Source organism: Apus apus, chromosome 26, assembly GCF_020740795.1.
Source record: "Apus apus isolate bApuApu2 chromosome 26, bApuApu2.pri.cur, whole genome shotgun sequence".
NCBI lineage: Eukaryota > Metazoa > Chordata > Aves > Apodiformes > Apodidae > Apus > Apus apus.
Genome location: NC_067307.1, coordinates 3,427,338 through 3,454,167, shown reverse-complemented (window position 1 = coordinate 3,454,167; position 26,830 = coordinate 3,427,338). Strand labels below are relative to the sequence as shown.

General features: G+C 57.2%; 3 protein-coding genes across 8 annotated transcripts; 2 read left to right on the top strand and 1 right to left on the bottom strand.

Moving 5' to 3' along the window:
* Window positions 1-352: 352 nt before the first annotated feature.
* Window positions 353-8,536, top strand: LOC127394767 (G protein-coupled receptor kinase 5-like). Its single transcript, XM_051640954.1, has 16 exons — window positions 353-474; window positions 4,090-4,185; window positions 4,309-4,421; window positions 5,115-5,192; window positions 5,399-5,499; window positions 5,590-5,682; window positions 5,765-5,828; window positions 5,911-6,051; window positions 6,133-6,323; window positions 6,403-6,440; window positions 6,660-6,749; window positions 6,834-7,042; window positions 7,126-7,263; window positions 7,343-7,480; window positions 7,574-7,705; window positions 7,809-8,536. Exons 1-16 carry the CDS (start codon window positions 423-425, stop codon window positions 7,914-7,916), a joined length of 1,782 nt encoding a protein of 593 aa, XP_051496914.1. The 5' UTR covers window positions 353-422; the 3' UTR covers window positions 7,917-8,536.
* A 63-nt stretch (window positions 8,537-8,599) lies between these two features.
* Window positions 8,600-15,666, top strand: STAR (steroidogenic acute regulatory protein). 5 transcript variants are annotated; one of them, XM_051640806.1, is made up of 8 exons: window positions 8,600-9,206; window positions 9,731-10,008; window positions 12,453-12,566; window positions 12,834-12,961; window positions 13,043-13,201; window positions 13,867-14,051; window positions 14,159-14,252; window positions 14,344-15,666. In XM_051640806.1, the coding sequence occupies exons 2-8, from the start codon at window positions 10,002-10,004 to the stop codon at window positions 14,437-14,439; spliced, it is 783 nt and encodes a 260-aa protein (XP_051496766.1). In that variant the 5' UTR covers window positions 8,600-9,206; window positions 9,731-10,001; the 3' UTR covers window positions 14,440-15,666. The 5 variants fall into 5 exon arrangements, with proteins under 5 accessions (XP_051496766.1, XP_051496765.1, XP_051496764.1 ...); XM_051640805.1 differs by having other exon boundaries at window positions 8,600-9,211; XM_051640804.1 differs by having other exon boundaries at window positions 8,600-9,222.
* Window positions 15,600-26,511, bottom strand: ASH2L (ASH2 like, histone lysine methyltransferase complex subunit). Of its 2 annotated transcripts, XM_051640800.1 has the most exons (17): window positions 26,363-26,511; window positions 24,311-24,380; window positions 23,340-23,485; window positions 23,116-23,204; window positions 22,704-22,798; window positions 22,477-22,572; window positions 22,168-22,263; window positions 21,905-21,980; window positions 21,270-21,287; window positions 19,880-19,973; window positions 19,111-19,328; window positions 18,422-18,589; window positions 17,891-18,084; window positions 17,459-17,551; window positions 17,016-17,114; window positions 16,651-16,710; window positions 15,600-16,192 (listed from the first exon to the last, which is right to left on the bottom strand). In XM_051640800.1, exons 1-17 carry the CDS (start codon window positions 26,491-26,493, stop codon window positions 16,085-16,087), a joined length of 1,851 nt encoding a protein of 616 aa, XP_051496760.1. In that variant the 5' UTR covers window positions 26,494-26,511; the 3' UTR covers window positions 15,600-16,084. The 2 variants fall into 2 exon arrangements, with proteins under 2 accessions (XP_051496760.1, XP_051496761.1); XM_051640801.1 differs by lacking the exon at window positions 21,270-21,287.
* Window positions 26,512-26,830: the final 319 nt, after the last annotated feature.

The following is a 26,830-nucleotide window of genomic DNA, read 5'->3' as shown; positions in this document are numbered from 1 at the left end:
CAGGGGGGGATTGGGGTGGCGATGCCCACCGTGGCTGCACCAGCGCTGCTCGGGGGGTCCCGTCCCCGGGCTCAGCCCCGCGGTGCGGGTGGGCTGGGACCCCCTCCCCGCAGCTCCGGGGTCTGGTTCCGTGGGAGCTGCGGGGAGAGGAGGAAGAGGCAGAGAAAGGCTGCCCCGCAACCCGCTGCCGGGGGTCCCAGGGCCCGCAGCCCCGAAGCGGGGAGGGGGATCCCCCGCGCGGGGTGCGGCGCTGGCTCTTGCATAAGCCCGTGACGCCAGGGGGCGGCCCGTGACGTCACGGCGGTGACGCACTCCCGGAGGCGGCCGGACCGCCCCGCGCCGCCGGGCCGGGGCAGCGACCGCGCCGGGGATGGTGTGCGGGAGGGGGGGCTGCTCCGCCGCCCGCCGCCCCCCCCCGCGACATGGAGCTGGAGAACATCGTGGCCAACACCGTCCTGCTGAAGGCCCGCGAAGGTACCGCCTCCCCTGCTCCCGGACTGCGTCCCGGTTCCTGTCCCCATCCCGGTCCCCATCCTGGTCCTGGTTCCCACGCTGCATCTTGGTTCTCACACCCTCCCGCACCCTCCTCCCTGCACTCCCTCCCATCGGGCACCCACGTCTAGGGGCATCCCGGGACCCCTCTGTCCAGGGTGGCCGGGTGGGCTCATCCCGGTTGGCATCGCCGAGCCCCCAGGAGGGGATTGGCTGCCCCGTCGCTGCAGGACACGTCTGTCCATCTTGTCTGTCTGTCCCACCCCCCTGCACACCCAGGGGCGTGGGGCAGAGCATTGAAAAAGCGATTTAGGTGCTGATTCCCTGAGTGGTTTGTGTGCTGAGATCCCCCCAGATGCAGGTCGTGAGTTGTCCGAGAGCTGCTCTCTCTGTCTTGTCCGTCTGCCTGTCCGTGCCAGCAGGACGTGTCTGCTGTGGACGGGGCTCGTGTGAGCAAAACTCAGGTGGTGCCAGGACGGGTCGGTGCAGGCCCGAGCGAAACTGGCGCCGCCAGGAAACACGGCCCCGCCGGGGGGGCCGGGCTGGGGCTGCTCCCCGCTGGGAGCCCCGATGGCCGCTGGGGCGCGGCCTGGGGGGGCGAAGGGCTGCGGGTACCCTTGTCCCCCCAGCAGTGGGGCTTGGCACGGGCTCCCCAGAGAGCAGGCGCCTTTGTTTGCTTTTGGTTTCCTTTGGAAAACCGGCGCCCTCGTCACTGAACCTTCGTGACCGAAACGCAAATGGCCCCAAGAGCCAGAGGGCGAGGCAGGGAGCAGGGCGGCTCGGAGGCGAGCCCATTATTTTTATGTAAATCTCTGGCTTCTGAAGGTTTACTTACCCTCATGGTGGTCACTTCCAGTGGCACTGGAGATACTGTAGAGATGGCTTGTGTGCAGGGGCTGGAGAGGTGCTGGTGTCCCCACCAGGGGGGAGAGATTTGGCGTTGGGAGCTCGGAGCGTTGGCACTGATGCTTCTGGCTCAGGGTTGGGTGCTGCTCCTGCCCCATGGAATGCATGATGGCCACTCATGGGAGCTGGAGCCTTGTCTGAGCTGGAGAAGGAGTTTTGGCCTGGGGACTGAGGGGGCTCTGCCACCGTGGGTGCCAAAGGGGTTAATGTCGGTGTGCAACGGTGCGAGAGGTGCCAGGAGCCGGGAGGTGGAGCACGACGAGGGCTGGGTGGCTGCCTCCTTCCCTGGCGGCCTGGGCACGAATTAAGCCCCCCAGACAGAAGCTGAGACCCCGATGGCTGTAGCTGGGGGTCCCCGTGCTTGGGGATCACAGGCTGACCTTGTGCTGGAAGTTGTGGGGGGCTTGGCAGGCTCCAGCCCCAGCACAGCCATTGCTGCCATTGGGGGTCTCCGTGGTCTGGGGGCATCCTGAGCTGCTGCACCTGCTGTGCCACTTCGAAGGGTCCTGCTCTGCTGCAGGACCCCTTGCTTTGCCCTCGTGGCCCTTCCTGCTGTGCATCCAGGGGTTTTGTCCCTCAAAGGTGGTCTTGGAGAGGCTGCAGGGGTCTTGGACGCCCTGGGCTGGGGCTGTGGAGCTTTTAAGAGAGCACTGGTGTCCCCAAGAGCTCCTGAAGGTCCCAGAGCCAGAAGGGCAGAAGTGTCCTGGTTAAAAAACCAGGAGCGTGCCAGCACGGAGGAGATAACCAGCAGCGAGTAAGGCTCATCGGGGCGGGGGCAGCCGGGTCCACACCTCCCCGGGCACTGGTGCGGTCTGGTGACAGGGGACGTGGGGGACACACGTGGCTCCCGCTGCTGGCAGCAATGGAGATGGCAGTGATGTCCCTTTCTCTGGCTGGCATGGAAAGCCCTCTGGCTGCCAGTGGCATGGAGGGTGCCCGCTTCACTGGTCCAGGGCCATGGGGTGCAGCCTGGTGTTCTGGGATGAGAAGGGGGAGCCAAAACCCCTGGGAGCAACCGTGGCAGGAGCAGACTGAGCACTCACCGGGGCTCCTGCCTGCCTAGGGTGACTGTGCAGCCTCAGGACAAGGATTTGAGGTGGTGTTTTTCCCCCTTTGCTTTGAGGTTTTGGGTCTGGCACAGGCTCTAGCACTGTCTCCTGCTGGGACCCGTGTCTTGGTTCCTCTTGCTGCTGGCTGGGGTGGGACAGGCACTGGTGGCCAAGGTGCTGGGGCTGGAAATGGACAGTTTTGCTTTCCCCAGCACACTGTGGCTAGAGGAACTGGTCCTGCTCTGAGCCTGCTGCTCCCCCTTTGCCCTGGGACCTCGTGGGGAGCCAGGTGGCTCTGTTGTGGGTCAGTTTTGATGCAGTTTTACCAAGGGATGTGCTGGGAACAGGACAGGCAACTGGGGACATGGTGCTCTTCTCCAGGCATGGGTAACAAACATTGGTTTTATTTGGGGAGGCTTAGATTGGATGTTAGGAAGAATTTCTTAAAGGAAAGAATTATCAGGCATTGGAACAGGCTGCCCAGGGCAGTGGTGGAGTCTCCATCCCTGGAGAGATTGAAGTAATATAGACACAGGACTTAGGGAGATGGTTTAGTTAAGGACTTGTCAGTTTTACGTTAACAGTTGGACTTAAAATGAAGGTCTTTCCAACCAAGGGGATTCTGTGAGTTATTGTTGCAGCAAACAAGGTGAAATTTAGAAGGAGTGTGGTGAAGTGTCAGGCGGTGCCGGGGGCTGGTCCTGCAGGGTCTGTGGAGGAGGCGGGGAAGGAGGAATTGTGCGGTGAGCCCGGTCACGAAGCCGCGGCCTCCAAACATCCCCGCGTGGTCGGGGCTGCCGTCTCTTTCGGTGGAGGGTCTTTGCCTGGGCTTTACCCCTTGTCTGGCCACCCCGGGGAGCTCCAGCTCCTCCTCCGAGCTCTCGGGACCCTGCGCTGCCGGTGCCGGAGGGAGCGGGGGGCCGGGACCCGCACCCTCCCCGCGGTTCCTGCCGGAGGAAGCGAGCCGATGACGGCAGGAAGCTCTGCCCGGCCGGAGCCCAGCACCGCGGCGTCCCCGGGGCCGGCGGGGTTGGCCGGCCACCAGCTCCGAGCCACACTGATGTCAGGTCCCTGCAGGGATGATTTCACGTGCCAAGCATCTGCCTGGGAGGAGCGGCTGCCGTGGGGACACCCCTCTGCCCTCTCCTTGTCCCCAGGGGGTCCCAGTCCCGAGGGGCAGAGGCCGGGCTGCTGCAGCCCCGTGGGCAGGACAAATGGCTTGTGGGGAGATTCAGAAATCAGATGTTTAGGGGAGGGAGCGACGCGGGGCCGCGGCGGTGGTTCAGGGGGAAGCCTGTGCCCGGGGGCTTGGCCATCCCTGGCGCCGGGTGGTGCTGAGGGGGATCCCGCCCCTGCTGGAGCCGTGACTGGGTGCGGATCCCTGCAGCTGGTGGGGGCGAGGGTCCCCTCGGGGGTCTGTGCCCTCTCCAGGGCGTCTTTCCCACCTGGCTTTAGAGTTGCCCAAAGCCCCACTGCTGGGGGTTTGTGTCTGAGTGATGGCTTTTGGGGATCAGCAGTGGTGGGATGGGGGAAACCCCAAACCAGGGCTGGGCAGGCTGTGCTGCCCTGTTCCCCTGCCACCGGCTGGGGCAGCCGAGCCCGTCCTGCCGATGTGACCCCTCTCCCTCTCCCCTGGCTGCAGGAGGTGGCGGCAAGAGGAAAGGCAGGAGCAAGAAGTGGAGAGAGATCCTGCGGTTCCCGCACATCAGCCAGTGCGATGAGCTGCGGAAGGGCCTGGGTGAGCCGGGCTGGGCAGCGGGAACGGGGCAGCCGGGGGTCCCAGCACAGCGCTGGGGACACGGGACATGTGCTCGGCACGGCGCGTGGCAAGTCCTGCCACACGTCCCGCCTTCCCTTGCAGAGCAGGACTACGGCAGCCTGTGCCAGCGGCAGCCCATCGGCCGGCTGCTCTTCCGGCAGTTCTGCGAGACGCGGCCGGAGCTGCTGCGCTGCATCCGCTTCCTGGACGCCGTGGTGAGGGACCCCCGGGATGGGGACACCGCGCCCGCCCTGCTCGGACACGGGCACCTTTTTCCCAGGATGGGGTTGCTGGGGGTTTTGCCGAGTCCCCAGGCAGGGTTGCAGCAGGGCAGTGCTGCCCTGGGGGGCTGCTGGGGAGGCAGGAGGCAGAGCCCCCCTTCCCGTCCCGGTTTCTTTGTGCTTGTGCCAAGGAAAGGGGACTCCCCGTCCCAGCAGGCTCAAAACACTGCTGGAGAATCCATCGGTGCCTGTTGCCAGGTTTCTCCCGGCTCCGGGAGATTTCAGATGCTGGCGAATGGGAAACACGAGCCTCGTAAAACCACCCGTGCTTCCCGCAGCTACACAGCGTGTGCCAAGCAGCGGGGGCGGCCCTCGGGGGGACCAGCCGGTGCCTCTAGGGTGTGCAGGGACCTCCCAGCCCTCGGGGCTTCTGGTGGGGAACGTGGGCCAGTAGAACAGCCCCTCCCTGTGCTCATCCAGCTCTTGCAGGATGTGGGTCTTTTCCCCATTTTGAATAACTGGAGATGCCCAGGCTGCAGGAGACCTGAGTCTGGGTCTGGCTGCTGCGGGGAGCAGTGTGGGAGACCCCCGGGCTGCCAGCACCACCCTCGGGGGGGTCTCAGCATGGGGCAAAGGGCAGAGCCCAGTGCCCCTGACTGCAGCACCCTCCTCTCCTGTGCATCTCAGGGGGACTACGAGCTCTCCCCAGATGAGAAGAGGAAGGAAATGGGGGAGGAGATCATCCATCAGTTCCTCAGGCAGGAGGTGAGTCCCAGGGGAGGCTTTACCCCCCCCAGGCAGCTGGACCAGGACAGGGTGAGGATGGGATGGGAGTGGGAGCAGCCTTAGGGGGTCCCTTGCTGTCCATGGAGCCGTGTCGCTGCTCCCTGGGCATCCTGGTGGCACCCATTGCCCAGCCAGGCTCAGGGTGGCATGTGAGGGCCCTGCCTCCCTCTGCTCCCCCCCGGCAGTCCCCAGATTTCCTGCCCGAGGTTGGGCAGCCCCACGCCAGCCGGTGCCTGCAGGACCTGCAGCAGGGCCCCTGCAAGGATCTCTTCAGCAGCTGCTTGTGGTGAGTGCCCTGCATGGGGACAGGTGCCCAGGGGGGACTGTGGCCACCCAGGGGGGGCTGCAGGTGACACTCTCTGCTGTCCCCCACCAGCCCACTGCATGAGTACCTGAGCGGGGAGCCCTTTGCTGACTACAAGGACAGCATGTATTTTGACCGTTTTTTGCAATGGAAGTACCTAGAGAGGTGAGGGGGGGGTCTGAGGGGGTCCCAGGGTGTTGTGGGGGGTCTGGCCAGGCTGAGGTGCCCCTGGGGCTGTGCTTTCCAGGCAGCCTGTCACCAAGGACACATTTCGGCAGTACCGGATCCTGGGCAAAGGCGGTTTTGGAGAGGTACGGCCATGGGGAGAGGATGGGGGGGCAATGGTGGGCTGGGGGGGGGGCTCACCCCCCGTCTGTCCTGTCTCCCTCCCAGGTGTGTGCCTGCCAGGTGCGGGCCACGGGGAAGATGTACGCCTGCAAGAAGCTGGAGAAGAAGCGGATCAAGAAGCGGAAGGGGGAGGCGATGGCCCTGAACGAGAAGCAGATCCTGGAGAAGGTCAACAGCCGGTTTGTGGTGCGTGCCGTGCTCCTGGGGGGGGGTCCCCGAGGTGTGTGGGGGGCTCAGGGCCAGCACTGATGGGGGGTGGGCACACAGGTGAGCCTGGCCTACGCCTACGAGACGAAGGACGCGCTGTGCCTGGTGCTGACCATCATGAACGGCGGTGACCTCAAGTTCCACATCTACAACATGGGCAACCCTGGCTTCGAGGACAAGCGCGTGGTCTTCTACGCAGCAGAGATCTGCTGTGGGCTCCAGCACCTGCACCAGGAGGGCATCGTCTACCGGTGAGTGGGGCGGGGGCTGGCAGGGTGGCAGGGTGGGACCCCCTCCCTGCTGAGCCCCTCCATCCCTCTGTCTCCACAGGGACCTGAAGCCAGAGAACATCCTACTGGATGATGATGGTGAGGAGGGGGAGGCTGGGTCTGGCTCTGGCTTTGGGGATACGTCCTTGTGTGCCTACTGAGGGGTCTCTGGCTGGGTTTTGGGGAGGACAGGCAGGGATTTGGGGTGGCCCTTCCCTGGAATGCTGCCCTCCTTGCAGGGTGCCTTCCCTGGGATGATGCTCCCCATGCAGGGGCACCTTCCTTGGGCTGATGCCCTCCACCCCCTCCCTGCCCCAGGCCACATCAGGATCTCTGACCTGGGACTGGCCATCAAGATCCCTGAGGGCGAGACCATCCGTGGGCGTGTGGGCACTGTCGGCTACATGGGTGAGTGTGGGGGCTGCGTCAGCCGGGCTGGCCTGGGGGTCCTGGCCCCCCGGCCGCTGACAGGTCTGGGGCCATGCCTCGCAGCCCCAGAGGTGATCAACAACGAGCGCTACGCCTTCAGCCCCGACTGGTGGGGCCTGGGCTGCCTGGTGTACGAGATGATCCAGGGACAGTCGCCCTTCCGTGCCCGCAAGGAGCGGGTGAAGCGGGAGGAGGTGGAGAAGCGGGTGCAGGAGGACCTGGAGTTGTACTCGGAGAAGTTCAGCGAGGATGCTCAGGCCATCTGCCAGATGGTGAGCTGGGGAGCAGCTGGTCCCCCGCGGGGGCCAGGGCTGCCTCTGTCCCTCCCACCGTGACCGCCTGTCCCCCTTCCCAGCTCCTGGCCAAGGACCCCAGGCAGCGCCTGGGCTGCGGGGCCGAGGGGGCGGCCGAGGTGAAGCGACATCCCTTCTTCAGGACTGTCAACTTCAAGCGCCTGGAGGCCGGCATCATGACACCCCCCTTTGTGCCAGATGTAAGGACAGAGCGAGGGTGTGCACCAGCCTGGGGGGTGAGCCCAAATCCCCCCACTCACAGCTCTCTGGCTCCCACAGCCCCGGGCAGTTTATTGCAAGGATGTGCTGGACATCGAGCAGTTCTCTACAGTGAAGGGCGTTAACCTGGACCAGACTGACAACGATTTCTACGCCAAATTTGCCACCGGCAGCGTCTCCATCCCCTGGCAGAACGAGGTACAGGGGCTGTGGGGCAGCAGGGTGCTCCTGTCCTGCTGCAGAACCACTGGGGCTGCTCACGCCCACCCCCTGGTCTCCTGGCCCCCCCAGATGATCGAGACCGAGTGCTTCAAGGACCTCAACGTGTTCGGACCCAGCGGGACCCGCTCCCCCGACCTGGACTGGAGGCAGCTGCCCGAGCCCCCCAAGCGCAGCCTTCTGCAGAGGCTCTTCCGACGCCACGTAAGAGATGGGGATTTTTTTGGGGGGTGGGTTGGAGGGGGAGGGTTGCCCTGGGTGACCCCCCTGGCTCACTCCCTGCCGTCTGTCTGTCTGTCCCTCACAGCCAGCCGACTACACCCTCGGCACCACCCTCCACCCCCCGCACTCGGCCGCCGTGAACTCGCACCCTCCCGTGGCCAACTCTGCCAGCCAAGCCCCAGCACCATCCTGACCCCTCTCGCCATCCTGGGGGGGCCGGGAAGCCCCCCCGTGCCCTCTGGGGGTTATCCCGGACTGGGGCTGGGGTCTCCAGGACGCTGGCACAGACAGATGCGGGCTGCTGGCACAGGCAAGGGGGATTGGAGGGGCAGAGTCTGCCCGACCCCAACCCCAGCAGCTCCTTGGCCCCTTTTTCCCCAGCCACACGGTGCGTCCAGCCTGTTCTCGAGGAGTCCTGCTGCAGAACCACCCCCTGCACCCCCCCGGCCACAGCCAGGGGGAAGGGGCCAGGGCAGGGACCTATTTTTGCTGCGTTTGTGCCCATTATCTTATCGCCCGCTCAGTGCGTGACCTCTGCGGGTTTATCTGTGCTCTGCAAATAGAAACGCAGGCAGCCTTGGAGCAGGGGGTGCCCGGCCCCCCCAGCCGTGCTGTGGGATCCCCACGGAGGTGGGAGAAGGGATGGGGTCTCCACGACAGAACCCCCTCCCCAGGGGGATGCAGCCTCCCCCTTTTGCTCTGGCCACAATGATGTGAAGTCAGGCTCAGGACAGGGCATTTTTTTCCAAGGTGGTTTTGGGTGGGCAGGAGCCCCCGGCCTTTCTGGGACAGCTCAGGGGCTGGTGGGGGGCAGAGCACCCATGGGGCTGGGGGGTGAGGGGCAGATGCTGCATGGAGGGCTGGGTGGGTGTGCAGGGGGCTGGGGGGCCATGCTGTGGGTGCCCAGACCCCCCCTTGCCATCAGGCCCTGGGGAGTCGCGGCTCCCGACGCCTTGGGTTTACATTGATCTGGTTTTGTACATTTGTAAACACTTGTAAATATTTGTACCTTGAGCGCCTGGATGTACATTTTTAAGCTAAAAACCTGCCAGTGGAGACACGTGGTGACTTTGCGTGGGGGGTGTTTTGGGGGGGGGTCGGGGCTTTTGTGGTTGTTTCGCCTCCCCCAGAGTTTTCTCTCCCTCCTGCATCCTGTGGGATGCGGGTGGGAGGGCTCCAGGTGCCCGTCCCGGGTGTCCCCTCGCTGGCAGGGGGGACCACGTCCCTCCCTTGCCCCCAACACCCCCAACTTGGCTCTGCCAGCCAGACCAGCCATGTCCCCCCCTATCCCAGTGGAGAGGTGCCTGCCCTGTGCCCGAGGTAGGTGCTGGGACCCCAAACCCATCCCCAGAGCCACATCTGCTGCTCCCGATGCCGTTCCTGGTGCTGCTGTCCCTTCTCCAGGCTCTGTGGACACGGTGGGCAGCCTGGTGGCACAGTGACAGCATGAGACCCCTGAGGGACAGCCAGAGGAGATGCTGAGGTCAGGTCAGGAGCTGGTAAGGGTTCAGGGCTGGGGGTCCCAATTAACCAGACCCTCCTGAGGGTCTCTTGGGTACCTTTTTGGCACAGCTTCCTGCAGGCTGTGGGTGTGACTGTCCCTGTGACCCTTCTGAGGGGCACAGAGGGGCTCACTCCCTCCAGACCCTCAGCCTGCAGCTTGAAGGCCTGGCTCTGCCTGGGCTGTTTTGGTTCTTCTCACAAACAACAGGGTGTCCTTGTGCCGAGGCCTTGTGCCTGGGAGTGCCTGCTCCCTCTGGGATAACAACGGTCCCGGCTGGATGGCAGCTGGGGGGTCCCCCTGCCACCCCCATGCTGTGTCCCCCGGCTGTGTCACCGGCAGGGCAGGGGGCTGTGGGGGTCCAGGGGTGGTGCCCCGTGCTGGAGGGTCTCCCTGGGTGCTGCAGATCCCTTGGTACTTGGCATTGGCATCAGCTCCGGGCTGTGGGGTTGGGAGCTCCAGGCAATCGGGAATTTCAAACCATCCTGGTTTTTTTCCTCCCCCAGGCACAGGAACCAGCTGGATGAAGCCCATCCTGGGGGGGCACCTGCAGGGGGACCCCAAGAATCACACTGGGGCTGCACCATCCACTGGAGAGCAGGGGTTTCCCAGTAAACATTTGGGAAGTGGATGGCACAGCTTCTGGCTTCCTCTTGGTCCCACCAGCACTTCCATCTGCTTGCACATGAATCAGAGGTGTCTTCTCCTGCACCTGGAGGAGAGCAGCAGCCCTGGTGATGAAGGAGAGGTGTCCCAGGGCAGCAGGACCCTTCCTGGATGGCAGGTAGGACCCAAAATCATCTCCTGGGGGCTCAGCGGGTAGGCTGGGGTAGGCGAGGGGCTCCCCAGGGCTGAGCTGCCAGCACAGCTGACCTCCCCCTTGGCCAAGTTGTTGCAACAGCAGGAGGAAGGTCACATTCCCTGCAGGAGGGAGCAGGGGCTGACGTCAAAGGAAGCAGCTGGTGATTCACGGGCTCCCAGGAGCGCCAGGCTCTGGGGCTGTAACTCATCCCAGAAATGTCATTTCATCCTTGAGTGTTATCGCTGCTCCGCCGTGTCCCACTGCTTCCAGCCCCGTGGCAGATAAACAGCCCTCTGGGGGAGGTTTTGGGGGCTTCCCCTCACTCCCAGCCCAGGGTGCAGTGGATTAATACACTGAATATTCAGTTTTATCTAGTCTGGTGGAGCAGCTGAGGGCTCTGAGAGGGCTCTGGAACACCCTTGCCCATGAGATGTGGATGAAACACACCTCTGGAGCTGCCCCACTGGTCCCATGTGTGTTTGTGGGTGTAGGGGGGTCCCACTCTGCCTGTGGGGTTTGGACTCATGCACTGGGGCTTTATTGTGCTGGCGCAGCAAGGGCTTTGCTGTGGGGTCTGGTTCCCTGAGGTGGGGAGAGGCTCTTGTCTGGTGTTAGAGAAGGTTGAGCTGAGCCTGGCTCTGGTTATTCCAGGTGGTTGTGCTGTGAGGTGATGTTGTGCATCACTGTCCATCATTGCCCATTGCTATCTGTTACTATTCGTTGTTACCCACCATCATAGAAAGGACACTGAGCTACTAGAGCATGTCCAGAGAAGGGCAGTGAAGCTGATGATGGTTTTGGAGCAGTCGTGGTAAGAGGAGTGGCTGGAGGAGCTGGGGGGGTTCAGCCTGGAGAAAAGGAGGCTGAGGGGAGACCTTCTCACTTTCTGCAACTCCCTGAAAGGAGGTTGTATAGGGGTGAGGATCGGGCTGTTCAAACGGAGTATCTAGTGATAGGACAGGAGGGAATGGCCTCAAGTTGTGCCAGGGGAGGCTTAGATTGGATGTTGGGAAGAATTTCTTCACTGAAAGGTTTGTCAGGCACTGGCACAGGCTGCCCAAGGAGGTGGTGGAGTCGTACAGACACTGTACTTAGGGAGATGGTTTAGTTAAGGACTTGTCAGTGCGTGGTTAGTGGTTGGACTTGATGAGCTGGAAGGTCTTTTCCAGCCAAGGCAATCCCGTCATTCTGTGACCATCCCTTGTCAGGATGGATTGTCACCCGCTGTTCCCGTGGCTGATGATCGTGGGGTTGGTCCCTGGCACGGGGCTTATCTCGCTGCCCCCTGCCCGTGCCCCCCGCGGCTGCCCGCGCCCCGTCCTGCCGGCCCGGCAGATGCGGGAGGAGCCGGGCCCGGCCTTGGCCCCGCCGCGGGGACGGCCCTTATCTCGCGGCTGACGAGCCCGCATCCTTCAGCCGCCCTACTTAAGGGCGGGCGCCGGGAGCGGCGGGAGCAGTGCGGGGCTCAGGGAGCGGCGGGAGCAGTGCGGGGCTCAGGGAGCGGAGCAGCGCGGGGCTCAGGGAGCGGAGCGGAGCAGTGCGGGGCTCAGGGAGCGGAGCGGGGCTCAGGGAGCGGCGGGAGCAGTGCGGGGCTCAGGGAGCGGAGCGGGGCTCAGGGAGCGGAGCAGTGCGGGGCTCAGGGAGCGGAGCGGATTAGTGCGGGGCTCAGGAAGCAGTGCGGAGCAGTGCGGGGCTCAGGGAGCGGAGCAGTCCGGGGCTCAGGGAGCGGAGCAGCGCGGGGCTCAGGGAGCAGTGCGGATCAGTGCGGGGCTCAGGGAGCAGCGCGGGGCTCAGGGAGCGGAGCAGTGCGGGGCTCAGGGAGCAGTGCGGGGCTCAGGGAGCAGTGCGGGGCTCAGGAAGCAGCGCGGGGCTCACGGACGCCGCGGCTCGGGGCGATGCTTCCCGCCACCTCCAAGCTCTGCGCTGCCATCTCCTACCGGCACCTGCGCAACATGACGGGTGAGGAGCCGGGGGCCGGGCCGGGGAGCCCCTCGGCTCCAAGGGGCTCTAGGGATGCTCTTCTCACCCTGTGACTTTCTGGGTTTCCTGCTTTACCGTCCCTATGACTCTTTCTGCCCCCCTGACCTGTTTCTGGGGGCTGCTGCGGGTAGCTCTGGGTGACGCCCCTGCTGGCTGAATATTCTTCTGTCCCGTTTCCTACGGCCCTTCCTGAGCACCCACCTGGTCCTTCCTTGATATTTTCATGACTGTTTTGTGCTCCCGGGCTCAGACCAGGAGCAAAGCCCGGGTTTGCTGAGGGCAGCTTCTGTGCCAGTGCAGTGCAGGTGGCAGGCAGCTCCTCTCTGTGTCTTAGGGACTTCAGTGAAAGGAGACAAGACTTTTTCAGCGGTTGTATGTTTAAATTGCAAAACAGAACGGAGCTCATCAAACCCCTGGAGGGGCTGAGTGACACTTTCTCTCCCCAGGTCTGAGAAGACAAGCAGCTGTTGCCATCAGCCAGGAGCTGAGCCGGCTCGCCTGCCGCAGCCCTGGACCCAGCACCTGGATCCACCAGGTCCGGAGGAGAAGCTCCTTGCTCAGTAAGTAACCAGCAGACTGGGGGTCTGGCCCCTCCTGCCAGGTGGGGACTGTCACTTGTCAGGGCTTGGGAGGGTGATGGAGGAAAACCTGCTGTGCATTGGCTGATCAAAGGGAAAGGCAGGCAAGTTGGTGGGAACTGAAGTTACTTCCTCAGCCCCTGCGCACAGTAAAGTGTATTTGATGTAAATAAAATGTACCTGGCGTTAGGAGGTCTTAGTCACCTGTGCAGTGTTCTTACTCTCCTGCTTTGGTCTCCTCCCGTGCAGGCTCGAGGCTGGAGGAGAAACCCTTCAGTGAGATGGAAATGTCTTACATCAAGCAAGGGGAGGAAGCCCTCCAGAAATCACTCAGCATCCTCGGGGACCAGGATGGCTGGAAAACAGAGATGACAGTGGTGGGTGCTCTGCCTTGCACCAGACTGACACGGGCCTCTGGTAAATATCTGTGATGTTAATCCCACCTTTCCCCTCTCCAGGATAACGGGGACAAAGTGCTGAGCAAAGTGCTCCCAGATGTGGGCAAGGTGTTCCGACTGGAGGTGGTGGTGGACCAGCCCCTGGATGCAGTGTATGGTGAGCTGGTGGACAACATGGAGCAGATGGGAGACTGGAATCCCAACGTCCAAGAGGTCAAGGTATGACACACACATCAGACCTGTCCCAGACAGGGGTTCACACACACAGTGTTGGAAAGGCCAAAGAATTACTTTGCCCCTCCCTGGAGGTGTTCAAGGGCAGGTTGGATGAGCCTGGTCCAGTGGGAGGTGTCCCTGCTTGTGGAAGGGAGGTTGGAACCTGGTGATCTTTAAAGTCCCTTCCAACCGTCACCATTCTAAGATTCTATGACCATCACAGTCAGGGTGCAGGGATTTCTCCACCCATTCCTTGGGAGTGGAGGAGCTGGTCTTTATTATCTTGTCCACTTTGTACTTCAGACATAGAGTTTGCTCTGCAGCAGCTTGTCTGCTACTTTGTTGGAAATGCACTTCCCTGCCAGGCAGCACGTCAGTTCTGTTGTTAAATTTGTGCTGTACCTGGGGGGAATAGTGCAGTGAAGAGCACTTCGCTGTTCCACAGCTTGTCTGGAATAAGAGAAGCATTAAGAGAAACACCTTCTCTTGCCAGGTATTGAGAACCAATGTTCTGCATTGTGGGATGAAGCAGATAATTGTAGTTTTTCTCACTACAAACACCAAGGTTTTGTTAGAGGATGTATTGGAACGTGTGGTGAGCAGCGGTTGCTTTTAGCTGCCTTTGCAGTAAATGCTTCAAATTAATGTTTTAATTCTCAACTGTCCAGATTCTCCAGAAGATTGGGAAGGATACAGTGATCACCCACGAGAAGGCAGCTGCTCCCCCGGGGAACATTGTTGGACCCCGGGACTTTGTGAGCGTCCGGTGCTCCAAGAGACGCGGCTCCACCTGCGTCCTGGCTGGCATGGCCACCACGTTTGGAGCCATGCCCGAGCAGGAGGGCTTCGTCAGGTACAGCCCCTTGTGCTTTCCCTCCCAGGGTGTGTGGGGAGCAATGAGGTTTGTCTCAGGCACTAAGGACACGCTGCTCTCTGACACATGTCCCCTCTTGGTCGCAGAGCTGAGAACGGTCCCACCTGCATGATCCTGCGCCCGCTGTCTGGCAGCCCCTCACAGACCAAGCTGACGTGGCTCCTCAGCATTGACCTGAAGGTAAGTTTTTGCAGGAAATATTTCCAGGCAGAAGCAGGAGCTGGATTTGGAAGCAAGTTCCACTCATGGACCGTTGTCTGCTCCTCTCCAGGGCTGGCTGCCAAAGACCATCATCAACCAGGTCCTCTCCCAGACACAGGTCGACTTCGCCAACCACCTCCGGGAGCGCCTTGCCCGGACCTGCTGATGGCAGGACAGTCTAGTAGTGCTTGGTGCAGGGAATCTTGTGCTGGGGTAAGTCAGACACAGCCTGGGCTCACCAGCCAAGGCTTTTAACTAGTAGACACCACTAATTAATAAAGCTTTATTAATTGGAACTAACTAGTGGCCAGCCCATGTTCAGTGGGGCAAACACAGGACTGAAGATTTGAGGCTAAGTCCTGCGCCTGCCCTACTGAGCATGTGCACCACCTGTAACCAGGCAGTTTCAATAAATTAATAAAGATTTGTTATTCATGGAGACTACTTCCCCAGGGAGGCTGCAGGGCCCACACCTGCTCAAAAGTTTTGAAGTCCTGCATTTGACCCACTGAGCATATGTGGGCCCAGCCAAGCACCTGCAGCCTCCCTAGCTAATTCATTTAAATGCATAATAAAGCTTTATTTATTAGTGGTGTCTACTAGCAACTAATTAGCCAGGCCTTTACTGGTAGACATCACTAAGTCATAAAGCTTTATTATACATTCACTGGAATTAGTGAGGTTGTTGCAGGGCCCACACATGCTCAGTGTGCAGGACTAAAACGTGAGGTTCAAGTCCTGCGTTTGACCCACTGAGCACGTGCAGGCCCAGCCAAGCACCTGCAGCCTCCCTAGCTGATTGGTTCCAGTGATTAAATAATAAAGCTTTATGAATTAGTGATGTCTACCAGTAAAGGCCTGGCTAATTAGTTATCAGGGAAGGCCTAGCCCCCCAGCCTGGAAACATCAGCACATGCTCAGGGGGTCAAATGCAAGACTTTAAAATTTTGAGCCCTGTGTTTGCACAATGAGCATGTGTAGTTCCAATGATTAAATAATAAAGCTTTGTTATTACTGGTGGTGTGCTAGTGACTAGGCCTGGCTAATTGGTTACTAGTACACCACCACTAATCAATAATAAAGCTTTATTATTTAAATGGTGGCTACAGGTGCTTGGTAGAGTCTGCACATGCTCAGTAGGTGAAATGCAGGACTTGGAACCTCAAGATTTTTAGCCCTCCCCTAGTGAAGCAGCTTTAATTTATTGTTCTTGTAGAGGGACAGAGTCAGATTATTTATTCATTCAGAGTTCTGCAGTGATCATCATTGGCAAGAGCTTAGTGAAGTGTGGCTACTTGTGATGAATGAAGTCTGAGTCCAAAGACATCCAAGAGTTAAAGCCTTTATTTTTAAACTGGTTTCCAGTTTGTTGGGAAATAAAAAATAAAATACAGTTGGGCTGCTGTCCAAGTCTCACATGCAGAGTCTTGTTACATCCCAGATGGAAGCTGCTGGATACAGTTGAGAAGTGTCAGTGTTGCTGCTGAACATGTACAGGCAGCAGGAGCTCCACCTGCTCCCACTAAACAAATGACTGTCACAGCACATGGGACATGAGCTCAACACAACACCTGCTGCTTCAGCTCTCTACACTGCAAGAGCTCCTGCAGGCTCCACGAGATGCCCACAGCACAAGACAGACTAAACTGCACTCCCATGACTCCAGCAGAGTGGGACTCTTCAGCAGGTACCAAATGTACAAACACCTGCACTGGCTCCAGCTTTGTTCACTCGTGGGCTGATGGCTCTGAGGGAAGGGTGTTTCCTCTGGAATAAAAACTCTGGACTGGCTACCCACAGTGTCAGTGTTGTTATGGCTCCCAGGGTGGGCTCCTCCTTCCATCCACTTCTGTCTCCACGTGGTACAGGACATCTGCCAGGGTGTGCTCCACCACAGCCCCCCAGCCCATGTCACTCATCTGCACAGGAGTGAGAGGCAGTTAGTGACAAAGCACAGGACACAGTGGGACTGGCCCTGATGTACACCAGTGCTCCAGAATTGGCTTCCCTCTTTAAAACATTACTGGGGGGGGGAAAGAAAAACATTTCAAAAAAACCCCGAGGTTTTTGAAACCAACCTCTAAGAGGCCAACACAAGGAGTTTATGATCTGTTAGGAGGAACAAGGCAGCATCTACTGAAAAATTTCAAAACCCAAGAATTCAGCCCTCTTAGTATAAGAAGCCAACACAGGGAGATTACAAACAGTAGATGCTGCCATGGTCCTTTTAAGTTATTTGTTAGGCTATCTGTCCTGAAATATCTTAGTGTATTTTATTTACACAATCTAAAGACAAAGTTTTTAACTCCCACCACCTTTTGTTTAACTCCTGTGAGGCTGTTACAAAGTGTGGGGTAAAAAGCTGCTGTTGACTCACCGGGTGGTAGGTGATGTCTCTAGGTGGATACTTAAAGTATGGCCCAAAGTTTATAGAAACCTGTGGAAGACACATTTGTTGTCAGAGCCAAAGAGCCAGGCACATTCCTTTAGTTTTGCCCTCATCTCCTCCCATTCTTGAGCCTGTGCAAGACCACAGGAACAAACATCCTGGGTATGTGTTTGTTCAGCAGTTTAATAAAGCTCCATCACACCCATGAGCAGCAACATCATTCCAGAGTCACTTTGCTGAAATAATTCCCACCTTTCCTCCTCACTTGAGTTGTTCCCTTAGTGCCCACACTCTGTGCATTACTAAAACCATTACAGACTTTGAGAGATAAATGCCTAAGATCTGTTACTCACTGTGCAGCCTTTGTACAAGGAAATGGCAGGAAAATAAACTCCTTCAAAGATGTCTTTAAAGGCAATTCCTTGGCTGACTCCATTCTTGAAGAATATTATCTGAAAAGAAAAATGAAGACTCTGTGGTTTGGTTTTTTTCTTCCATTACTGCTAACTTTAGTGACTTACTTGTGAGTTACACAGAAATCCTCAGGGAGCTTCACCTTCCCTCCCCGTTGCCTGGCACCAGACAATTAATTACTTAAGTGACAGCAATAACATGACAGCAAAAGGCACAGCTGATTTGCTAAGGTCACTTTTGGTTTTGCTTTAATAAAAGCATTCTAGATTTTTATGAAGAACACTCAGCCTCCCTTTGTGCTCATTAAATGCAAGCAATTAATACCTCCAATAAGCCAGGCTCTCCACTCTTCCTGAGGTTCTGCATCCAGCACTTAACTCACCTGGCTTCCAGGTGCTTGCTTCAGGCCCTTCTCTGCTTTGTCCACAAAGTCCTTCTCTTCAAAGTACAAGTAGCTTTTGAATTTGATCAAAGCCTTAAATAATAGAAAACAAAACAGTTCAGAAGCAAGCCAGACAAACTGTTACCTTTGGTGACATATTCAAGAGCAGCAGAGCTACAGGAGCCCTGCTCTGGGATAGGTGTTGCCTGTGAAGTGATTCACACATCTCAAATATTTGAGATCCAGGAGGGGAAAAGGAAAGGAGATGTGGGCACTCTCAGCAGTCCAGGCACAGTCTTTGAACCTCTCTGCTACAAACCATGGTGGCACCCAGAGGTGGGAGGGAAAGGCCACTCTCAGAGGGGGCACAAGTGAGGCCAGAGCAACCTGTTTGCCACCCTCCATCACTTAATCCAGCAGTGAAGTCCTCACCTTGTCTTTGTACGTGTCAGGCAGTGATTTGGCAGTCTCAGTATCTTCTGGCAGGCTGATGTAAAACCCCAGAACATCCCCCTGTCCATAGCCAGATGAATAGTGCTTCCCTATGGACTGGTGAAACCTGGTTCCCTTTTTGCTGCGCCAGGAGTAGCTGAACTTGTCATATCCCAGAGGAGCCTGGAGGTTCCCTGCAGAAACCAACATTTCTTGTCGAACACGCAGAGTGGAGCAGGAGCACCCGTGGGTCCTGCTTCGAGGTCTGGTACAGGAATTACCTCCCCTTAACCAACTAACTGACTGCCTGGAGTACAAATGTGCTGCCCACGGGGTTAAGATGCAGGAGCAGAGTCCACTGCACTGCAGGTCTGCACAGTTTAGGTCACCTGCAGAAAGTTCCCCCCAAAGAAAACCAGCGAGGAAGTGTAGAAGCCGAGCACGACCTCCCTCCTTAGTCTAAACTACTGGGAAAAGAATTACAGGAACCAGCTGGAATGCACTGCTAAGAAATATTTGGTGGTTACTGACCTAGGGGCTGTGACCAGCCCAACCTGGCAGCTGTGTCTGGAGGCATCTCATCCATGGATATCTCGAAGTACCACGCTCCCTTCCGCACGCCGTGCGAGGCTCGTACCATGGAGTAGCCCTTCTCACCCACGACTGTCAGTCTGTCATCAGAGATCTTCAGCTGAGGAGCTGTGGTACAGAGAGGAGGAGAGATGAGCTGTGGTAATGAGATGAGCTGTGGTAATGAGAGGAGAGATGAGCTGTGGTGATGAGAGATGAGCTGTGGTAATGAGAGGAGACAATAGGAGCAGCTCATTTGTGATTCCTGACATGCAGCGATGTCAAAATGCAAATGACCACACAGACCTGGATTTAACATTCTCTTCAAGAAATTATGTCTGAAATTCTTTGCTGTGAGGGTGGGGAGACCCTGGCCCAGGTTGCCCAGGGAAGCTGTGGCTGCCCCATCCCTGGAAGTGTTCAAGGGTAGGCTGGATGGGGCTTGGAGCAACCTGGTCTGGTGGGAGGTGTCCCTGCCCACGCAGGGTGGGGTGGAACTAGATAAGCTTTAGGGCCCTTTCCAATCCAAACCATTCCATGGTCCTATGATGATCTGAAACCTCCATAAGCAGTAGGGTGAGGTTCCAAAGGATGGCCCCTCCTACAAGGAGCTGGCTACACAAGTGGCACACGAATGTCTCGCTCAGTACCTCGGTCGTGCAGCGCCAGGAGGACTCGTTCGTAGAGGCAGGCCCTGTAGAGGTCCCCAGGAATGGGCTTCCCTGCCCAGCAGTCCAGCTCCAGCTTCTCAGGGTCGGGTGCATGGGGGTCAGGCTCAGCCAGGATGTACCTGTACCCATCCTTGTTGAAGGGATGCTCCAGGGGGTAGCCGTGAGGGGGCAGGCGCTGAGCCGAGAACAGCGGGTCACTGGGAAACAACAGCTACAGGTTGACACCTGGTGGTGCTACAGTTTGGTCACAGAACAAGCCAGGACAACCCCTCCCAGTGCTCATGGCCTCAAAGAGTCAGGGCAAAATGAGTGTTACCGCCTCTATTTCAATTAATTTATATCATGTGAGTACCAAGAATGTCACAGGGTAATTATTACATGTAATGTCTTTACACTTGAAGACACAATTAGCATCAATCAGAGCACAACAGGGGAGAACATCCTCTGCACCAAAGCATGAGGCTCTCAATAGCAATCTGGGGGAATAAAAAGCAACCAAACCACTGCCCATTAAAGAGATGGGAACTACCCAGAGGCTGAAGGAGACCTGAGAGTATCTAATCCCAGTGACAAACAAACACAGCAGGGCCCAAAAATCTGTAACATTGGTGTAAACGTTATGTATTGTAAGCTGTAAATTTTTTTTCAGCTCCCTCTGGCAAGAGGCAGCTTAAGCTGTGCCCACACTGGTGTCCAACACCTCGCTGTGGAGGCTGGTCAGTGCCCACCACATCCCCTTCCCTCTCACCTCCTGGTTTTCTTGGCTGCTCCCGTGGTCCCTCCGTCCTGCTGCTTGCGCTTGGCTCCCCGGCCCTTCCCGCTGCCTCCCGCAGCCATTCCCCCTGGACACAGACACAGACAAGGCTCAGCACCACAGCAGGACCCCCAGAGACAGCCCCTGAGCATGGCACCCCCACAGGCAGGGGCAGCCAAGCTGAAACCAGTGAGCTCAGGTAACTCCTTCCACAGCTTACATGAACTTATTGAAAATGAAAATGAGCAAAACGCAGAACTTTCCTGTGGCTTCTGGTCAACTTTGCAAGTGTCTAAATTTAGAGTGGAAGCTGAGAGAGATTTATCAGCAAAATGAGCTCAGCTCCAGCTTTTCAGGGGAGAATTAGATCTCCAAAGAGCAGCACTGCCTTGAAACCACAGCACTGGCTTTTGAGGAGGCTCCAGTCACCCTCTGGATTTACTCCTGCAGATGCAGCAGAAAATCCAGCCCAGAGCACCTGGCTGCAACAGTCACCACCCCAGGGACACCCTGGGCTGGAGAAACACTCCTACAACAACAGGCAGTAAGCACTGAACATTGAATTTCCATCTATAAAACAAAATACACCCAGGTTGAGGGAAAAATGAAGAGCAAGAGGTGTTTCTCTGCAGTGTTCCCACAGTCAGGGCTGAGCAGTGCATCATCCCACACTTTACTGCTCAGGTTTTCCTCACACATAAAACTGTGTTACAGGAAAAGCTGCAGGGGAAATCTAATCAAACTCATGTCAACTATAATGTTTGAACAGATTACATTGTACAGGCAATTCATCATTGCACCATTTCAAAGAGATCACTACTGATTTACAAGGAGAACTGGAATTTTGAGGTACTGTAGACAAACACCTTTACACATTGTGCTGTAACTAAAGACACAGTCAGCTTTTCAATGATCAGCATTGCCCTGAGGGTGCAAGGGACTCAAAAGTACCACATTCTGCACAAACATGAGGTGATCTCAGCTGCACTTGCTGGTTTTAGTGAAGGAAAACACTTGGTCTCTCCAGTTTGTCAACACATATTTGCCCAAACAATCACAATTATGATACCAGCTCAGGGGTCCAGAGCTCTGGTTTAGGCATTAAGGTTTAAAGCCACAACAATATCAGCTCAAATAATACAAAGTGAAAACAAACATATGCTTTTAAACAGAACCAGTCAAGTGGAGCAGAGTATGATCATTAAAAGCTTCTAACTGCTAAAGATTAAGAAGTGAAATTGTTGCTTTGTATTAAATTATTACTGCAATCACATCAGGGCACAGCTTTTGATTTGTAATCGACTGTAGCTTCTAAGGTAATAGAGCAAAAAAGCTTTGCAAACAACACTACTTAAGTTTTAGAAGCTGAAAGGTAAATATTCACCTCCCAAAGAGGCTCCACCTGTAAGAACAGAAGTGGCACCACATCTGTCAGTCTCCCAGAAATGAAATGAAAAAACAACTTGTGCATGAAATGGAGACAATTCAGCCTTACAGATCTATAACCTTGTTTCAAACAGCCCCAAACTCCTCCCATGAGATATTCTCTGAATGTGCTTAATAAAAACTAAGTGATCTCAGCCAGCCAGGCAAAGTTGCCAGCAGAGCTGTAATTCCACAAAAAGGGACAACCAAGTGCAAGCAGTGACTGTAAGGAATGACACAGACTCTCCCCAACTACTTTCAAATGTCTGAGTGAGGGAAAACAGGACAACTGAAGAACACAAGGAGGCAAATTAAAATCCTGATGGAAGAAAACCGACCAGCTCAGCTTTCTTGCAAGCATCTTGGTTCATCTGCTGCCACACAGGAAAAGCTGACCCTTCAGAAGGAGACACAACCCATCTCCCTCCACAGAAAGGCAGGGTGAGACTGACTGAGGGTCTTCTGAACATCCCAAGCACCACCTCAGTTCCCAGGACAGGTGTAACTGCAGCAGCTCAAGGGGCTGCACAGACACCCGGCCACGGGACTGGAGAACACAGCTGAGCCCCAAAACCCACCCCCTGAAGCACTTGCCGTTCATGCTGCCGCTGCTGGCCACGGCGCTGCTCTGCTTCTGGTTGTCGTAGGCGGGGCCGATGTTGGCAAGATCCTGAAAGGGACAGAGAAAAGAATGTTCAGGCCTGGCCACACCCACCACCCAAACCTGAGCCCTGCCCCGGCCTGGGGGCCTCCACCCCCTGTTTGGGCTCCACACGGGCTGCGTTTTACTCCTCTGACTGAGCCAGAGGCAAACGCAGCCCCCCAGACACACTCTGCTTCCATCTCTAACTACCTACTTGGTCTACAAGTCCAAACTTGGGGTAATCTTCTTCTGGGTCTTTACTCCCTGGGTCCGGGTGCTCTTTCACCAAGAAGACATCTCTTTCTTTACACTAGAACAGAGGAGGAGTTTGGCACACGGGATTAGATCACAGCAAGTCCATCAACAAGTGTTTAAATCACCATATTCACTATTAATAAGTGGCCTGTGTATCAACTACAGAAGTATCAGAATCTTCACCATTTGGCTCTAAGTCCAGACCTCACCCAACACGAACTACACCATCCACAGAAAACTCCCCACCCATCCACCTCCAAACACTTACCATAGTTTTGACAATATTGTTGGGCCAAGTCATTTTCCCAGGTCTCTGTCGTGTTGTCATGCACTCCCAGTATTTGTCAATAAATGGAATAATATCCTGTTAAAAAAAAAACAAACGAGTCTTGCCAGTGTGGGTCTGGAAGCCTGGCTGCCAGTGTTTGTTTGAAGTTGCTCCCCACTGAAATCACAGTTTACACAAACCCCTGATGACTTTCCCAACAGCCTGACCTTATCTTTTGAGAACATGGTTTTTGGGTGCTCATCTTGTGTCCTCGACTGCCACGTCAGGTTGGCCAGAGCACTAAGGCACATTTCCTTCAGATCTTAAGAACAAAAACACACCAGAGCTGGAGTTACACTTCCTGGGGAAGAGCAGACATGGACCCCCCAGCACCCACCCCACCTTGGGTACCAGCAAACTCAAGTTCTGCCCTAACCCAGCAGCTCTCTCTACACACAAGACTCTCATGATCTCAGTGAATCAGCAGCAAAACACTTAAAGATCAAGCTGCACATGCTGACTGCTAATATGGAATTTCTGGGGTCAGGTTTCAGCAGAACCCTCCCACCAGCTGCAGGGAAAATGAAGCTTCTGGGATTTTTTTGCACAAAACCTCAACCAGTCTGCTTATGTACTTACTTGCTTGTTTTCTTAAGAAATAGGTGTTCCCACTGTGATGGCAAACATTGCAATGGAAACTGTAGTTGGTCATGAAGGGCAGACATGACCTGGAACAGAGCACTGGTCAGTTCTGCAGTACACCTCCCCTCCTGCCTCAGGTGAAGAGATTATTCTTCACTACATCAGGTTAAGAAACCAACGATTCCCAGTTTCCTGCCCAGCACTGGGCAGAGCTCACGCACGTGGTGTCGATGCCAAAGGTGTCAGCTGTGAACCACTTGGTGCAAATCCCACACTGCAGCTCGATCTCTCCCAGCTGCCTCCCATTCTCCTCATCCACAGAGCCTGCCTGGGCATCCACGGCCTCCGAGTTGTCCCCAGCAGCCTCCTACAACCAGAGCAGATCAGCAGACTGGGCCTGGCTTAAAGCCTGAACCACACACACAGGAAAGAAGTTTTGTGCAATAAACCTGTCAAGACAGGGGAACTGAGAGCTGAGCACAGCTGAGCTGCAACTGGTTTCTAGATGTAGTGAGTCAGAACTAGCCAGATGGGTGAGAAATTAATTTCCAAAATAATTCCTTAAGTCAGTAAAAGTGGAGCTGGCAGGATGGAAAACCTTTCTTGTCTGAATCCCAGGAGCATGTTCACATTTTGGTTTTTGAATAATGCCCTTCTCATCATCTGTGTCTTTGTCTTACACCTGACTTTGTAACCCTGGCAAACTGAGGATGGTTATTAGCTCAAACTCATCAGGCACTGCCAGGTGCCTGTTTGTTAAATAGAAGCAGTTTATCCTCTTAAAAAAAAAAAGCATCTGGCCCCTTTTTCTGCACAACATACAAAGTGTTGCTGTCTTACATCCCTGCATCTGCCCTGTGCCAAGACACGAGGCTGCTACCAAATGAGAATCCCTTGGGAAAACGTGCTGGTGGCGAGGGTTAAAAAAAACAACCAAAGAGGAGAAAGGAGAGAGCCAGCAGCCTGTGGTGACCAGCATCCCGAGGACAGTCCTCAGCCTGGGTGACCCACAGGAGGGAAGGGCAGTTTCCCAGCTGTGCCACAGGGACACAACACCCTGGCAGCACCTCCCCCAGCACCAGCCTGCCCAGCTTTGGGCCTCCTCATGTTCTCTACCTGTCCCAGCTCCACAGAACTCAGCCCCACGGCCTGGCCCTCTCCCAGGGGGCCCCAGCTGCCCCCAGCCACCTACCAGGGGGTCCTTCCCGTGGGCAGCCTCTGTCTCCAGAGCTGTGCTGACATCGGCCAGGGCAGCGTCCCCCCTGCGGGAGCAGAAATCAGGTCCTGAGAAGAGGCCCCACCTTGGCCCTGGGGTCCCTCCCATCACGAAAGGCTGAGACCTGGGGCTGCTCAGCCTGGAGAAGACTGAGAGGGACCTTATTAATGCTTACAAATATCTAACAGGTGGTGTCAGGAGGATGGGGCCAGGCTCTTTTCAGTGGTGCCCAGCGACAGGACGAGGGGCAACGGGCACAAACTGGAACACAGGAAGTTTCATCATAACACATGGAAAAACTTTTGTTTGAGGGTGAAAAGAGCACTGGGACAGGCTGCTCAGAGTGGCTGTGGCCTCTCCTGCTCTGGAAATATTAGAAAACCATCTGGACACAATCCTGTTCAACCTGCTCTAGGTGAACATGCTGGAGCAGGGGACTGGACTGATGAGCTCCAGAGGTCCCTTCCAACCCCACCATTCTGGGATCCTGTGGTAGCTCTGGGCCTGGTGTTTGGTGTTGACTTGGGCAGCCTGGAGTGGCCTGGAACAGCCTGGCCCCAGGGCCTGCATGGACTGGGACAGCTTGGCTTGGAACAGCCTGGCCCCAGGGCCTGCATGGACTGGAGCAGCTTAGCCTGGAGTAGCCTGGTATGGACTAAAACAGCCTGGCCCTGTGGACTGGTGTGGATTGGTGTGGACTGGGGCATCCTGGTCTGGGCCTTCCCAGGCAGCATGGCCCAGGACCCCTGGGAGAGAAGGACCACCCAGAACCCCATGGCCTCCTGGGCCAGGGAATGGAGTAAAAGGGGAGAAGGAACCTGAGGAAGCGTGGTCTTGATGGTCAGGTAGTGAGGTGGATCATGGACTGGTTGAAAGGAAGAAGTCAGAGAGTTGTGGTCAATGGGACAGAATCTCGTTGCAGGTCTGTGACTAGTGAAGCCCCTCAGGGGCTGGTACTGGGACCAGTACTGTTCAATACTTTCATCAAGGACCTGGATGAGGGAACAGAGTGTGCCCTCAGCAAGTTTGCTGGTGACACTAAAATGGGAGGAGTGGCTGACACACCAGAAGGCTGTGCTGCCATTCAGGGAGACCTGGACAGGCTGGAGAGTTGGGCCAGGAGAAACTTGATGAAATTCAACAAGGGCAAGTGTAGAGTCTTGCACCTGGGGAAGAACAACCCCATGGACCAGTACAGATTGGGGGCTGACCTGCTGGAGAGCAGTGTAGGAGAAAGGGACCTGAGGGTCCTGGTGGACAGGAGGATGACCATGAGCCAGCAATGTGCCCTTGTGGCCAAGGCCAATGGCATCCTGGGGTGTGTTAGAAAGGGGTGGTTAGTAGGGCAAGGGAGGTTCTCCCCCCCCTTTATTCTGCCTCGGTGAGGCTGCAGCTGGAATGTTGTGTCCAGTTCTGGGCCCCTCAGTTCAAGAAGGACAGGGAACTGCTGGAAAGAGTCCAGGGCAGAGCCACAGAGATGCTGAAGGGAGTGGAACATCTCCCTGATGAGGAAAGGCTGAGGGAGCTGGGTCTCTTGAGCTTGGAGAAGAGGAGACTGAGGGGTGACCTCATCAATGTTCACAGACACGTTCAGGGCAGTGTCAGGAGGACAGAGCCAGGCTCTGTTCAGTGATGCCCAGTGACAGGACAAGGGGCAGTGGGTGCAAACTGGGACACAGGAGGTTCCACATAAACATCAGAAACACCTTCTTTCCTGTGAGGGTGGCAGAGCCCTGGGCCAGGCTGCCCAGGGAGGCTGTGGAGCCTCCTTGGCTGGAGACGTTCACACCCCCTGGATCCTGTGGGATGTGCTCTGGGTGCCCCTGCCTGGCAGGGGGGTGGGCTGGGTGATCCTCCCAGGTCCCTTCCAAGCCCTGTGACCCTGTGAGTCCCTCCCGGTGCCCAGGGCAGGGGGAGGGACTCGGGGGGAAGGGCCCCCCCCCCCACAACCCTCCCGCTTCCCAGGGCCGCGATGGGGCCCGCGCCGGCGGGCAGGGAGGGGAGGATGAAGGAGAAGGAGAAACATACCCGGCCTCGGAGTCAGCAGCGCCTGGCTCGGGGGCAGCCGGCGGTTCGGCGGCAGCAGGTTCCTGGGCGGGCTCCGCGCCCTCGGGCCCCGGCGCCCCGAGCCCGCCCGCCGCGCCCCCGCCCGCCGCCATCTTGGGCCGCGCCCGCGCGCCGCTCTCGCGAGACTCCGCCCGTCGGACGGCGCCGCGCCCGGGAGGGGGGGGGGAGCGGCGCTGCCCGTGGCGCCGCCTGGCGGCAGCTCCGGGAACCACAGGGGGCGGCGGCGCCACCCGCCCGGCCCTGATGTCACCTGCCCTGATGTCACCTGCCCTGCTCTGATGTCACCTGCCCTGATGTCACCTGCCCGGCCCTGATGTCACCTGCCCTGATGTCACCCTGCCCTGCCCTGATGTCACCCTGCCCTGATGTCATCCTGCTCTGCCATGATGATGTCACCTTGCTGTGATGTCACCCTGCCCTGATGTCACC